The 15537-nt window shown below is 34.5% G+C and overlaps 1 protein-coding gene across 23 annotated transcripts in view; it reads left to right on the forward strand.

Annotated features, from left to right (window-relative positions):
- Positions 1 to 15537, forward strand: part of ADGRL3 (adhesion G protein-coupled receptor L3) — an 824470-nt gene that overhangs the window by 688173 nt on the left and 120760 nt on the right. For all 23 annotated transcript variants that reach the window (XM_078446071.2, XM_078446073.2, XM_078446079.2 and 20 more), the window contains 2 exons: positions 10888 to 11071; positions 11992 to 12114. In XM_078446071.2, coding sequence (XP_078302197.1) covers positions 10888 to 11071; positions 11992 to 12114 — 307 coding nt within the window. The remainder of the gene's footprint in view (positions 1 to 10887; positions 11072 to 11991; positions 12115 to 15537) is intronic.

Genomic DNA, 15537 nt, shown 5'->3' on the forward strand with positions numbered 1-15537 from the left:
CAGCAGGTTCTTGAGGTTTGGTAACCCTTTGTTAAAACCCTGTGAACTTAATATATTTCACAGCTTGATAAATCTGCACTTGATTTGTGTCAGTAAGAGAGAAAATATAAATCTGCACCCTGCGTGTTTCTGGTGCCCTGAACCTATTGCTGAAAAACATTGAGATCAAAGAAAGTGACTTCCATCGACAAAACCAGAGTAGTTTTCTTCAGAGAAAGAAGTTGTAAGAATTCTCTCCTGTTAAGTTGTAGTTATTAAATGCTGTGAGAAAGCAGTCGTTGAATCAAAAGACAGTGAAACAGCATGTAATGTAGCAGAGTAAATTATACAGGTTATCATTTAAAACATGGACAGGTCACTTCATCTATCTCATAATTAAAAAACCTCCAAATGACAGATGTTAATGATGGAGATCCTCCTTTGACGTGCATTGAACATCATTCTGGGGAAATCTCTCAAAATTCCTGTGGTGAATGTGTCAGGTCAGGCAGTGATGGCTGCTTTACAGTCATTTCCGACTCTTCCATTTTGCACATTCCTATAAATAAACAAAATGTTCCAGCTGCTCTTTGTATATACATGGTTTATGAATGCTTCGGGAAGTAATTCTTATGAGGGTCAAAAAAACCCCTTCTGTTTTTAAATAAAATAGTTTCATCTGAAACAAAAACATTTTCCCACTTCTTTTCACCAAGTTGTATTCTCTCTTATAATTTTCTGACCAAAGCCTGGGTCATTAATTAATTGTAAATTTAATGTTCTTTCTAATGCATCATTGAATTCTGAATGGTTTACTTTCAGAAAAGTTTTAAATACATAGACTATATAAATATTATTGCTGTGCAAAAAAAAGGATAGACATCAGTTTACTTTGTTATTTCTTTAATATCTCTATGATCACATAGCTAACCAGAAGGAAACAGATATTAAAAATAGCATTACAGATTTAAGACCCTACTTTCTGAAACTATCATTACCTTTTCTGATGCAGGTCAGAAAAGAAATGGAAGTTTTAAGGTGTAATTTGCAGTAAAGTAGTTGCCTGATGGCTTGGAACCAAACAAATGATTTTTTAGTACTGCTCCCTACAGAGTTATAATTTTGATATTTTCCCTTATCTAATGTATGAATTTTATACAGCTCGTAGTATCACAAACTTTACTATGGTGACTTAAACAAACCAGGGTTTTATTCATATGCATAAAAAAGAAATGCAGTCCAGGATTAGCATGAAAATTCCACATCAGAGACCAAGACTTCATCTGTTTTTCTGTTCTGTTATCTTTAAAACATGCGCTTCCATCCTCAAAATGAGACAATGGCAGGGGTGCCAAAGTGTCTCAGTCGGTTAAGCATCGGACTCTTGGTTTTGGCTCAGGTTAAGATCTCACAGTTCATGAGTTCAAGCTCTACATTGGTCTGTGTGCTGTTAGTGTGGAGCCTGCTCGGGCTTCTCTCTCACTCCCCCTTTCTCTCTCTGGCCCTCCCTACTTATACTTTCTCTCTCTCAAAATAAATAAACTTAAAAAAAAATGAGATGATGCTACTTAGGTTCCAGTCATCACTTCATGCTAATCTCTAAACAGGAAGATCTCCCCATCATCTCCCCAGGCATTCAGCTCTTTATAGCAATCACTATTATCAGCCTCTTAAAAATCCTACCAGAGAAGACTATTTTTATTCTTATCCATGTTTTTGTGATCAATTTTATTCTTATCAATCTTGTCATACAATCACAAAACCATATTGTTCTCTCTGCCTACATTAAGGACTTTGGGGTTAGCTTGTGGCAGAACCATGCAATGGGACAGCATTCCTCCACTGAAAGGAATGAATGTGTAGAGATAGTCACAAGGTAGACTTGCATCATGGTTTACATCAACAAAACAACTTAACCCTTCATCAGTAGGAAATGGGTTGAATAAACTGCTACACCAAATAATGGAATACTCTTTAGCTATGGAAGAAATGAGGTAGATCTTGCATTGATTTAGAAAGGTAGGTGTGGTATATTAGAGGCAAAAAAACAAATAACAGCATACTTGTAGTAATCACATTTGTTGGTATATACATGTAAATATTTGTAAGTCTGGAAGGATCCATGACAGTTAGAGTGATTTCTTTTTCTGGTGAGGTTGGTGGTGTTATCCCATAAACTATCTTTCAGGTTTTAATTTATATACTTCTGTATTAAAAAATACATTACAAGTGTATACTTTTAAATTTTTTATTAATATACATTATTTTATATATTTAGATGCCCTACTTCAAAGTGAAATTTCATATAACTGAACCGATTTTTCCCTCAAGAACAGCTTCTCTGGGTGTTTTTTCTCTTTATTTTATAACCATTCTACCAGTTCTCATAAAAATATCTAGAGTCATTATTATTTCAAGAAGAAGGGCTTTTCGGATATTTTTATGGTTGAGTTCATTTTGAAACCATTGGAAACTCTCCTCCCTTCTGTGATACAACACTCTTCTGGCTCCTTTTTCTTCATCTCAGGTGTTGACAGTTCTTTCTACGTTTTCTCTATCATTAATGTTTCTGGGCCATCAATTCTTCCTCTACTCAGTTTATCTGGGTAATGTCGGATGTACCAATGGCTTGTTTCTTACTTAAATTTATGTTGCCTAAACCTGTATGTCAAGAATGGATGTTTAAGTGAGCTGCAGCTGAGGGGGGTAAGAACATGCCCCAGATGTGCCACTTTGGCATACTGATTATTTGAAAGCAACAAACATACTAAAATAACCCTTATCTTCCATTAGATTCCCCTATATATTTCCTAGTCAGTTTCCCACAATATACTGTTCCTGAAAGCTTAAACCCTTTTCCTTTATCTTGTCACTTCTTTACAAATATGTTGTCCTTTTGTTTAAAAAATCATCTAAGCTCACAGTCCTAACTGCTTCTTTAAATCTTTTTTCCTATGTAAGTTCCTATATGCACATAAAAATATTAAATAAAATTTGTATACTTGTCTTTGGTTTATCTTATGTCAGTTTAATTGTCAGGTCCCATTATAGAACCTAAGAGATTGGAGTTGAGGAAAGATTTTTCCTCCCTTACCAGGCCTCTGTAGACCTTTTAAATTGATGCTGTTCAAGTACATAGCATTCAAAATAGGGAAACCAAGAATTCATTATGTTCAATGCCCTCTGCATTTTAATAGACAAAGCTTTGCTTCTCTTTTAAATCTCTACTTTTCTTCATCCCCATAGCCAGAATGCATGGATTTGAACCCTGGTTCTGCCCTACGTTAGCTAATTAACCTTAAGCAAGTTACTCAAGTTCTCTCAGTCTGTTTTCTCACCACACAATGAGGATAATAATCACTTTTACCTCCTTGGGTTATTGTCAAAGTCAAAGGAGCTGATGCACAAAGCATTCAGATCAGAGTTTGGAACATTCTCAATAAATATTAACCATTATAATTTACATCACTCCTCTACTTGAAATTTTTCAGTGACTTCTTGTTGTCTTTAAGAAGAATTGCACACATGCTTTGCAAACATCTTTGAAAACTAGCCTTCACTTACTATCTTGTCATGGAACCCTCAGCACTCTTTGCTCTGCCATAGGACATCTTTTCAGTTCCTTGGAGGTGTTTGTTCTCTTTCACCTCCAGACCTATATGTACATGCTCTACCTTTTGCCTGTTTGGTCCATGTTGAATTTAAACTTGGAATTGTACTTCACGGAGCCTTTTCGATACAGTGCTTGAACACTGTTTCCACTATGTTAATGTTTGCTATGTTTGTACTTGTGTAATTAACTGCCCTCACTATATTGTCATCACTTTTAAGGACAGGAGAACATCTGACTTTCTTGCAGCATCTCAAATGAAGGTACTTAGTTAATATTTGGTGAATAAATGTTGAATTAGCAAGACGTTTGAATCAAGTTTATAGCTCTGTTTACCTCCTATAACACAATATAGATTTGACAGCATTCAATCATTTAATTCTAAATTAGATTTTTAAATAGTACAATAAATTATAGTTTGCTAAAAGGAGTACATTTTTAAGCAACAAGGGATGTCTTAAAGAGGCAGTCTTTTCTATGAAATTTTAGTTTCATCTTGTTCTACTGTTAAGGGCTCTTATTACTATATTAAGGTCAGTCGTGTTATATAATCTAATTTTAATTAAGACTTGAAAATGCCAACACTTCACTGTAATATAAAAGGGAATTCAGAGATTAGTAGTTTTTATATGCTTAATAATATTAAATGACAGTGATTGTAAAAAGAACCTTAGGTTTATTGATCAGATGTGTAAATATCAGTCACTCAACTTGACTTCTAATAAAAAAAAATCCAGCAAGTTCAAAACTGTTTTTGAAGACTCCTCTAACATTTGACCTTTAAAACTTTGATTTGAATCAATATATAAAGGTAGATTAGAATACAATGTGCCCTATTCAGCAACAATTTTAAACTTTTGCTCTATCTTATTTTATTCCCAACTGATAACTTTCATATCAACAAGTCAAAAATGAAGAATTAAAGAAAGTTGTTTAATTTTTAAAAGTATAAATCGGTATAAACTATATTATGTATTATATATGTAATTATATATTGTATGTTTTATAATATATGTCATATATTATATAATATTATATACACACATACATATAGTTAGAAAACAGGGGTTAGGAGCAATGAACACATTTAATTCTCTTTGTCTGCATATCCTGAGATTTATACATGAAGAAAAATATTTAAACATAACTGTATATATAATACATGAGAATAAAATAGCAATGTTCAGCATAATGATCACAGTATATATTGGCAAAGAAATACTATATTCAGGAGAACACATCAAAAAACAAAGATATGGAAGTAAAGAGTAAAATAAAATTTCAAATTACTGGAGAGTTTGTCAAAAGTTTGTCAGCAATTTATTACCTTAAATTTATGCACTAAGAGGGAATAATTGCTCTTAACTTTGTAATGGGCTGCCTAATGATAATTTGCACATTTATAAATGTTTGTTCTACTGTAATACAAAATAACTTTTAAAAATAATGAGTAAACTTAATATAGAATTACTTTTCTATTCTGTTTTTTTTGGGGGGGCAGGAGGCATCTTCATAATTCTGCTTTCAATTCATCTTTTGATATGTTTTCAGAGAAAATTTTCTAAAAATAGATATCTAAACATATAGCTCCTTTGTTAAAAATACTTAGTGGCTTAATATTGTCTATGCAGTAAAGCCCAAACTTCTATCATACTGAATGAAGACCTTCTAAGATCTGACTTGTACCTACCATTTCTCCCATCACACTCACCTTGTCACACTCTCTTTACAGGCACCACACACTTTCCTCATCCCAAACTCAACACATTCCCTGCCTTCCTACCGCTTTGGTTTTGTTCTAATCATTAACTTGCTTATTATGTTCTTTAGCCTCAAATTTCCTCATCATAATCAAGGAAAGTTTATTCATCTTTTAGTCTCTAACTCAAAATCAAACACCTTCTGGGATCTTTTCTTGTTCTTCCTGTGTAAGAATTCATTACTTTTTGTCCCATATGCTGTGAGTTTTTAGCTCTATTTTGTGCTTACCTTCTGCCTTGGAGTGTAGACAAACTGAAGGCTGACTCTATGTTTTTCTTCTCTTTCCTAACCTCTTCCAACAGTGACTTCCCTAGTTGTTTGCATATCATACATACTTAATAGGACCTCATTGCATTACATTGAAAGTGCACTTTGGTATACTTAAAAACATTTTGGAAAGCTGTTCTGTAGAATATATTGTTGTTATGCATAGTGGATTGCATTTACTACAATAACCTGTGGTTCTGCTTTTCTCCTTTTGAACTCTGATTGTCTTCTTAATTCTCTAATTCAGCCTGTCTTCCTTCCAAATCATGTGATGATATCTGAGCACTTTATACCCTCAGAACACCTCTTGGGAGACATGGCAAAAAGTTATAGAACTAGATGTTTTCATTTTCCTATTATATATAAGGTCATTAATGATTTTGCTCAATGAGCACTTATTGAGTACCTAAAATATCTCAAGGCACTAGAATTTACTTTGGGAAAACACCAGTGAACACAGTCTCTCGCTATAAACATTGTAATCTAGTGAGAAAGCCAGACCACAAGTATGGATAGTTAAGGTGAATAAGTACTAAAATGGGAATCCATTATGACATTGAATCTCTAAATGGTAAGGATACAGGTAATATTGGCTAGTTCCTAGGGTTTTTTCCTTTGTACTTACATATCTTTTGCTCTTATAAAACCAATACCTTCAGAGATTATTTTTTCCTGCTAGCATGAAAATGGAGAAAACTCACTTAAGTATGAACCTTCACTGGATGGCAGTCATTCAGCAAAAAGTTATTGAACACTTCTATGCCACACAGTTTTGGCACTTCTAAATGACATAGAGTTGCTGCCTTCATGAGGCATACCTTTTCTTGAGTGAGAGATCTAAATTAGTCATGTGGATAAGTAACTAAGATAAATATTTTATATACTTTAGGTAATGATACATGATACAGAGAAAACAAAACAGAGAACAGATTTACAGGTAGGGGGATTCTCCCTAGGTATGCTGATAATGGAAGAACTCTTTGTACTTGAGCTAAAACCTAAAAAGAGCTTATGATTAAAAAGCCTGTCTTCAGACAAATGCAATGGTGGTAAAGTAATATATCTTTTTACAAAGCATTCATTCTATTTGGATCTTTGGTGGTTTTCAAGTGAAGAGAGAGGGGTCACTAAGTTCTCCAGGTGATTTTGCTTTCCTAGTTTGAGATTTACTCCCCCCTCTTGAGTAAGAAGTGCCATTGACATGTTTCTCATCACTGATCCTAGGCTATTTCACAAGCATGAACTCTTGGAATAATGACAAAAACTGTTACTAGAGAGATATATAGCTGGTTTTCCCCCAAATTTTTCACAGTAGTTATAGCAATTAAGTAAATGCTTCCTTTTGAAATAGTATGATCATACACTTCATAACATTTTTTAGCAAACATACTACAATTATATGCTATGAGTAAAACTAGTCAAATGAATTTGTTTAAGATCTGAATTTTATGATTGGTGGTCCAATAATGGTGTGTAACGCAAATGTGTATCCAGAAGGATATGGGATGCCCATGATCCTGGGGTGAGTTCAAGTGACTTTTACACTTTCTAATTTATCTTTGATTTTTAGAAACAGTCAAAAGTCACTTTAGAGTCTATCCATAAACTATACAACTGTATAATAAGAGTAATATCTAATAGTCAAAAGCCCCTGACTACCCCTCATGTTGGAACATAATGAGATTTACTTTCTTGTGTAGTTCTCACTTTGTTGACTGGTTAGAAAACATAAATATGTTCAAAGACACACGGAAATTTAGTGACTATTAGAATGCAAATTTCCAGTGCTGTCTCCTATCCAGTTTCTAGTGTTTTACAAAAAATAATAAAGTGAGTTAGCATTTTGTTTCTGACAAGTACATTTTTTATTAAATTTACTTTTCTGAATTTTAGATTATTTCAGTCTGTACCTGTCAAAACCATTAGGTGATTTTTTTTCCTCCCAGATCAAATCATTTTTTTGAGAATATAAATTTAAGATAAATGCAAGACCAAGCATATTTTCTTCCAAACTTATATAAATTTTAGATTAGAAAAATATAGCAGAAAAAGAGAAATCGGTGAGAGCTGTTGGACATTAAATGATGTCCCAGTACCTTACTTTAATCAAATTTATTGTACATTCCCTGTTTAATTTTGGTTCTAAGCATAGGTAAGCTCATTTCCTTGTAACCAAATAAAATGAAAGTCAATATGTTTGTAAGGAGATGTTGTTGAACTGATGAAAGCAATGCAAATAACTAGTTTGACCAAACACACACACACACACACACACACACACACACACACACACACTGACCTCATGTCATCATTTGTGGGTAAAATATACAAATGCAGAAATGTATAAGGAAAACAAAATATAGATCTTCTTTTGTCACTGAAGAGTTGTGACTATTTAATTGGCATCATTAAACTGGTAACAGGGACATATCAGCAAACTTTGGAAAGTTTAAACACTGTATTACACTAGCAGAAAACAGGACTGTTTTTTCAAACCTCTAAAATACACATTATGAATTATTTAATACACATGTTCCTGTACTCTCCTATTCTTCACAGCTTAAGGTGGCATAGTCTTACAGCAGTTAAGTAGTGAAACAGTTTATGAAGATTGCATTGTAGAAGTTATTCCTTACAGATCTCACTTCAGAACGGATATTTTGTAATTATCAGATAGGACATGTGCTTCATTCAGTGAACACCCCCCTCCTCCCAAACTGGATTTGGATATCCAATGAAAGTCAATGTAAGATTATACCTTAAGCACGTGTTATGAGCCAGGCAACATAAATGCATTTATATTGCCAAGCAATATAAAATGGTTATATCATCATCTCTAATTTACAGATGAGGTACAGACAAGTTAAGTAACTTGCTCAACATCACACAGCTAGTAAGTGGCACAGTCCAGGTACAAACTCAGGAGATGTGGTTCCAAATCCCATACTCCAGTTTTACCACTACAGGATTCTGTCTCCCAATCCTTGTGTTTCCATTTCCTTAAATTTACACTTAAGCAGTCACAATAGATGCTTTTTAAAGAAGAATGAATAAATATTAGATTTGTGTCTTAACCCATCCAGGTTTTAGGACTATATGTTATGTCTCCCACTTCTACAATAAACTTGGAAATCATTTGGGCTGTAATAGAAAGCTTCCTTAAAGATTATAACTTATTTGGGAAGTTGCAATGGTACTTAAAATTTGTAACTATAAAAAATACTGCACTACATACATTTTTTGGGTGCAAAACGAAGATAAATTAGTAAGGGGTACCTTTGGTTTGTTACCCATTCAAACATGGTATTTTACCTAAAGCAGTCTGTTGTAAATGGGTAGCCTTTAGAACATTTTCAGAGTTGACTACAGTTGTTTGTTTTTCTTGTTTTTATTGTCTTTTTTCCTCCTTTTGCATTTTTTGAAATTAAAAAAAAATAAAAACAATAAAGGGTGGAGCAGAAATACTGCATTTATCCCTAGTAAAATTTTCCCTGAGGTAAGGTTTAAATTAATCAGTGTAAGATTGTTAAATAATGTTAAAATGGCTGCTCCTTAAAGAGCAGGCATACTTTCTGTTGCATGTGGGGTTTTCAGAGCATTTCCAATGAGTTCAAAGGATCATCTAATCACAGAAAGAATACTGCTTTGCACTTGAGAGATCGAGGTTCTCTGGCTTCTGAAGATACCTAAACTTTTTTTGTTCATTTATTTCCTATGTGGCACCTCCTTTTTGGCATATCCTGTTGGCATTATCCCTATGGAGGACGTCCTGAAAAGCAGATCGTTTTGTTGTGATCGGAAATGCTTTTGTCTGACTTCTAGGTCATGCTTTAAACTCAGAACACATGACAAAACTAAATGACAGAACTATGTCAAAACGCCCAGTCATTAAACTCATGAGAGATTTTTTTGGTGTTCTTTTGCTAGTTTTTTTGTTTTAAATGATGCAAAATATTCAAGTTGCGAGTGGGACTATTTTAAATAAACGTCCGGTGATGTTGCTTTTTGGCCAGAACTTGGAATCGCGGGGGAAAAATATCAAGAAAAAACAACGCTTATCAAAAGGCAAATTAGTTTTTGAAGCTGGTGTTAATTGGCAGCCAAGGTGTTTCATTATGAAGCTGAATTTTTAACAGTTGTTACTTGGTTACTATGAAAACACCAGCCAGAAGAAAACACTGCAGTGTAATGGATATTTCTTCAATCTCTCCTAATCCTTCTTCCAGCGTGTCAGTAACGTGAGTCTTGTTTTAAAACACCCATGCGCTCTGTAGAAAGTGCCTGTGTCGGCCGTTTATTCAAGTTTATTTCACGATTAGATACATATTTCATAATCAACGGGATCAGGGATGATCACTTTAAAACTGCAGGTTTTATATTTTTCTATTTTGCAATTCTCCGTTTGAATGAAACCTTAGGAAGACCTTATTGGGAGAACTTTTTTTTTTTTTTTTTTTCCTTTGTAACCTAGAGCATAAAGCTAACCACGGGAAATATATAAATTGTAACTAGGGAGATGATTCTTTTGGATGAAGCAATGAGAACTCTGGTGCTTTATCTCTGTGGGTACCTACTGCTGGTTTTTTTAAAAGGAAAACACCTAAGGGCTACAGGTAGCAATTTCCAACTCTTTACTCCCCTCCCTAACAGTAAACAGCATGAAGAAGGTTTTTCTTCACACATAACATATCCAAAGCCCCTGGGAGTATGTATGCTTTGATATATTTTTTTTCCCATTCTGACATTTTACCAGCTGGTTAAGAAAAAAAATTTCTTTGCTCAGTGAGTCCTCAACCTATAGGCAACTAATTCTTATATTGTCCTGTCTATAGTCATCCCTTTCATCTGTTGTATTCAGCATGTAGTTTTATGGTGATGTATAGAAAAAAAAAATCTTTTTTTCTGTGGGTAATATGATAAAAGTGTTGGTTTCAATTACTTGCCAACAGTTCCCCAGCCAAATAATTTAATTATGTGATTATAGTCTTATTGAAGCCTTTGCTATTGATTCTAAGAAGCAAGCACAGATCTATTTGTTGTCCTTCAAAACAAAAGCTGATTTTTCTCTTGCCTTGCAGTCTCAGCTAGGGTTTTAACAGAAAAAAAAAATAATGAATGCTTCTGCTGCAGCATGTCACAGGGGAGGCTGGGACAATACTGAACTCATGCACACCGCTGATCCTTGCTTGCTGAGCAACATGTACACCTGGATTTCTGACAGCTCTGTGAGTTCACTAGAGACCTCTGTCATTCTGTTCATCCTCTTGTAGGCAATGGTCGAGACAGTTAACAACCTCCTCCAGCCACAAGCCTCAAATGCATGGAGAGACCTGACTACAAGTGATCAACTACGTGCAGCCACCATGTTGCTTGACACTGTGGAGGAAAGCGCTTTTGTGCTGGCTGATAACCTTTTGAAGACTGACATTGTCAGGGAGAACACAGACAATATTCGTAAGTGGCCTTTGTTATACAGAAGGGCCAGAGACCCTTGTACAGCAGAAGAGAGAAAAGAAAAAAAATTCTGTGGTAGCCCAGATATTATGAGTGATTTTTATTTCAGTGGAGATCAGTGATTTTTTTCTATAATTGGAAGGATATCACCTGCCATTGGCTTAAAAGGGTCCTCATAATCAGGTATGTTATCCTCCTTAGGACATTCCAATATTGGATATATTAACCTGAGATCAATCACAGTGAGGTCCTTTGCTTTGTATGTCTGAATGTATCTATGCATGTATTTGTGCTATTTAAAGTTTTTATCCTCCTAATACAGTGCTTATGGGTCACTTCAGTTATAATAAGAATGTCTCTGAATTATATACTATAAAGAAATCAGTCATTTAAGTGAAGGTGATAAAACCATTTTTTGTAATTGTGTTATTGGCTCATAAGGAGTGTAAATCTATTTTTACTGTGCATAAGGATGTAGCTGACAGTTTTATTTCAGAAGATTTGATAAAGCTGTTTCAAGCTTATTAGATTTAAAGACACATCAATTTTGATATCATAGTGCAGCTCTAGATTATAAAAAGATTTTTACTTAATTCACAAGATAAAGATACATTTTGAAAATAAACTTAATGTAAATGACAAAGTATAAGGATTTGAGCTTGAATTTTAAATTTTAGGCTTTATAATTGATACATTTGTATTCTTATTTACCTGATTTTAATAGCTTGGTTTGCTTTACTTTAAAATACTAAAGAAATACTTTCTAAATGAAACATTGAAGTACTATAAATTTTGACTACTATAAATTAATAGAACATTAATTCCAGTGTTTTGATTTCAGAAATATTTTAGTGATTTAGGAAATCATCTTAGCTTTGATGCATTTCTCAGTGAAGACTGATAACTCTTTCCATTAACAGAATTGGAAGTTGCAAGGCTGAGCACAGAAGGAAACTTAGAAGACCTAAAATTTCCAGAAAACATGGGTCATGGAAGCACTATCCAGCTTTCCGCAAATACTCTAAAACAAAATGGTCGAAACGGTAGGTTAGCGTTTGTTTGTTAAGCATGATGAAATTGAACTTATCATCAATGCCTTGTTTCTTGGCTTGGGAGTTTATATCTGCTATCCAAAAGCTCTCCTCTCATCCAACTATTGTCTTTCTCCTCTTATCTTCTGCACCAGCAACACTGCAATGTACGTGTCCACAAAATTCTCAGTCAGATTTGGAAATTGTTCTGTTCCTTTTCAGTTGGAGTAAAATGTCAGACACTTGAAAGTGAGGAGAATTAATGACCAGCAAAATCCAGATATCTGACTTTTTTCTTCAAGGGAGTAACTCCCCCCGAGTTGACAGATTTAGTTTATAAAATTTTTAATGGACATTTTAATTCCAATTTTAAAATTGTATGTCTTTTTTTCCTTATTCACTTATTTTTGAAAGTGTTTCTGATTTTTCTTTGCAACACATACAGAAAATTTAACTGTGAGAAGATGACCTTGGGGGTGCCTGGGTGGCTGAGTCAGTTGAGCCTCCAACTTCGGCTCCAGTTCATGATCTCACAGTCTATCAGCGCAGAGCCTATTTCAGATCTTCTGTCTCCCTCTCTCTGCCCCTCCCCCGCTCACTCTAACTAAACAAACAAACAAACAAACTTAAAAAAAAAAGATGACCTCAGGAAAAGGAAATGGTAAATGTAGGTCAGTTTAATACTAGAGTAATTTCTAGAGTAAATTCACTGAATGTAATTAGAATTAAACTCATTGAGAACTAAACTGTGGAAAAAAATTTAAATATAAAATAAACCCAGAGAAAATATGTCTCAAGTGTCACTAGTATTAAATTTTTAAATCATTCTTTTCACTACTATTAAATTTTTAAAAACATTCATTTTCTTTTTTTTTTTAAGTTTATTGATTTATTTTGAGAGAGACAGAGACAGTGTGAGTGTGCGAAGGGCTAAAAGGGAGGGAGAGAGAGAGTCCCAAGCAGTCTCCTCCACACTGTCAGTGCAGAGCCCATCATGGGGCTCGAACCCACAAAACTCTGAGGTCATGACCTGAGCAGAAACCAAGACTCCATCGCTTAACCGACTGAGCCACCCAGGCACCCCTAAAAACCATTCTTTTTACAAACTAAGTGAGATCCTCTGACCTATTAGGTGATAATGGGAAGATAGCCTCAGGTTGTAGCAACCAACTCAGAGCTGGTGTTTCATAGTGTCGGGTGAGGGATTAAAAAAAAAAAAAAAAGAAGAATACCAAGAAAAACAAAATATGGCTGTTGTCAGCTGAACACAATTATTTTTTAAGTGTTGGAAATGTTATAAGACTAAGCATATAAATTGTTCTATTGCTAATCTGACTATGTGAATTTTGAGGCAGCAATCAGATTTTCTGTGGAGCAAAGTCATATTTCTACATTAGCTTTTTAACTGGTTTCCCTCCCTCCACTCTTTCCACCCCCCAATAGGATATCCTGTTGACAAAGGGATCTTCCTGAAATGTAAATCTGACCAGTTCTCTTCCAGTTACACTCAGAATGAAATCACATAATTTCACTAGGACACCATGGGCTCATCACCTTTTTCCTGCCTCATCTGCCCCATTTTATGTCTGTTTTTCACATGCTGTCTATGATCCAGTCTATTCTTGATTCTTTTTTTTAATTGAGATATAAGTGACATATAACTTTATATTAGTTTCAGATATACAATACAATGATTCTATATTTGTATATAGTGTGAAGCTATCACAACAGTAAGTATAGTTTAATATTTATCATCACATATAGTTATAACATTTTTTCTTGTGATGAGAACTTCTAACATTTACCCTCTTAGCTACTTTCAAAATATAAAATACAGTATTATTCACCGTGGTCACAATGCTATATATTATATCCCCATGACGACATTTATTTTATAACTGGAAGTTTGTACTTTTTGACCTTTTTCACCCATTTTGCCTACCCACCAACCCCCTGCCTGTGGCAACCACCAGTCTGTTCTCTGTTTCTATGAATTTACTTTGTTTGTTTTGTTATTTTTAAGATTCCACCTATATGTGAGATCATACAGTATTTGTCTTTCCCTATCTGACATATTTCACTTAGCATAATGCCCTCAAGGTCCATCCATGTTATCACAAATGACAAGATTTCATTCTTTTTAATGGCTGAATAATATTTCATTTTCTTTACCCATTCATTCATCAGTGGACACTTAGGTTGTTTACATGTCTTAGCTCTTATAAATAATGCTGCAATGAATGTGGAGTCCAGAGATCTTTTTGAGTTAGTGTTTTTGTTTCCTTCAGATAAAAGCCCAGAAGTGTAATTACTGAATCATATGCTAGATCTATTTTTCATTGGCAGGGGGCGTGGGGAGGGGGCTTCCATAGTGTTTTCCATAATGGCTGCACCAATTTATATCCCCACCAACAGTGCACAAGGATTCTCTTGTCTAGTCGTGCTTCTGTTTTTTGAATACCAAGAGTATTTCTGTGTATGATTTTTGCATTTTATTTTGATTTTCTTCCTAGAATGCAATTTATACATTTTTTTATTTAGAAGCTTCTCTATCATTTACTGCTCAGTATAAATCTTGCCTCTTTAGGAAGGGAAGTTTTTCTCTGTCTCCCTGAAGGTCTACCACTCTTTCCTTTTTTAAAATTTAATTTTTTTTCAAATTTTAATTCAAATTCTAGTTAGTTAACATACAGTGAAATATTGGTTTCAAGAGTAGAATTCAGTGGTTCATTGCTTACATATAACACCCAGTGCTCATCATAACAAGTGGCGCCCTCCTTAAAACCCATCACCCACCTAGCACATCCCCCCCCACCTCCCTCCATCAACCCTCAGTTTGTTTTCTATCATTAAGGGTCTCTTACGATTTGTTTCCCTTGCTTACTCTCTCTCGTTTTTTCTCTCCCTTATGTTTATCTGTTTTCTTTTTATTTTTTATTTTATTATCTTTTAATGTTTATTTATTCTTGAGGGAGAGAGAGACAGAGTGCGAGTGGGAGAGGGGCAGAGAGAAAGAGACACAGAATCTGTAGCAGGTTCCAGGCTCCAGGCCTGAGCTGAGAGCTCAGAGATCATGACCTGAGCTGACACTGGATGCTTAACCGACTGAGCCACCCAGGCTCCCCTGTTTTATTTTTTAATTTCCACATGTGAGTGAAATCATATGGTATTTGTCTTTCTCTGACTTATTTTGCTTGGCATAATACATTCAAGCTCCATCCATGTCATTGCAAATGGCAAGATTTCATTCTTTTTGATGGCTGGGTAATATTCCATCAAATTATAGCTGGGTAATATACACATACATACATACATACATACATACCACATCTTTTTTATCCATTTCTCATTTGGGCATTTTGGCATTACTTTTTCATAATTGCTCTTTTCCTATTAACCATTTTGTACCAATACGTCTTCATAGCAGTTATTCAC

Source organism: Panthera onca, chromosome B1 (genome assembly GCF_046562875.1).
Source record: "Panthera onca isolate mPanOnc1 chromosome B1, mPanOnc1 haplotype 2, whole genome shotgun sequence".
In the NCBI taxonomy this organism is placed as follows: Eukaryota; Metazoa; Chordata; class Mammalia; order Carnivora; family Felidae; genus Panthera; species Panthera onca.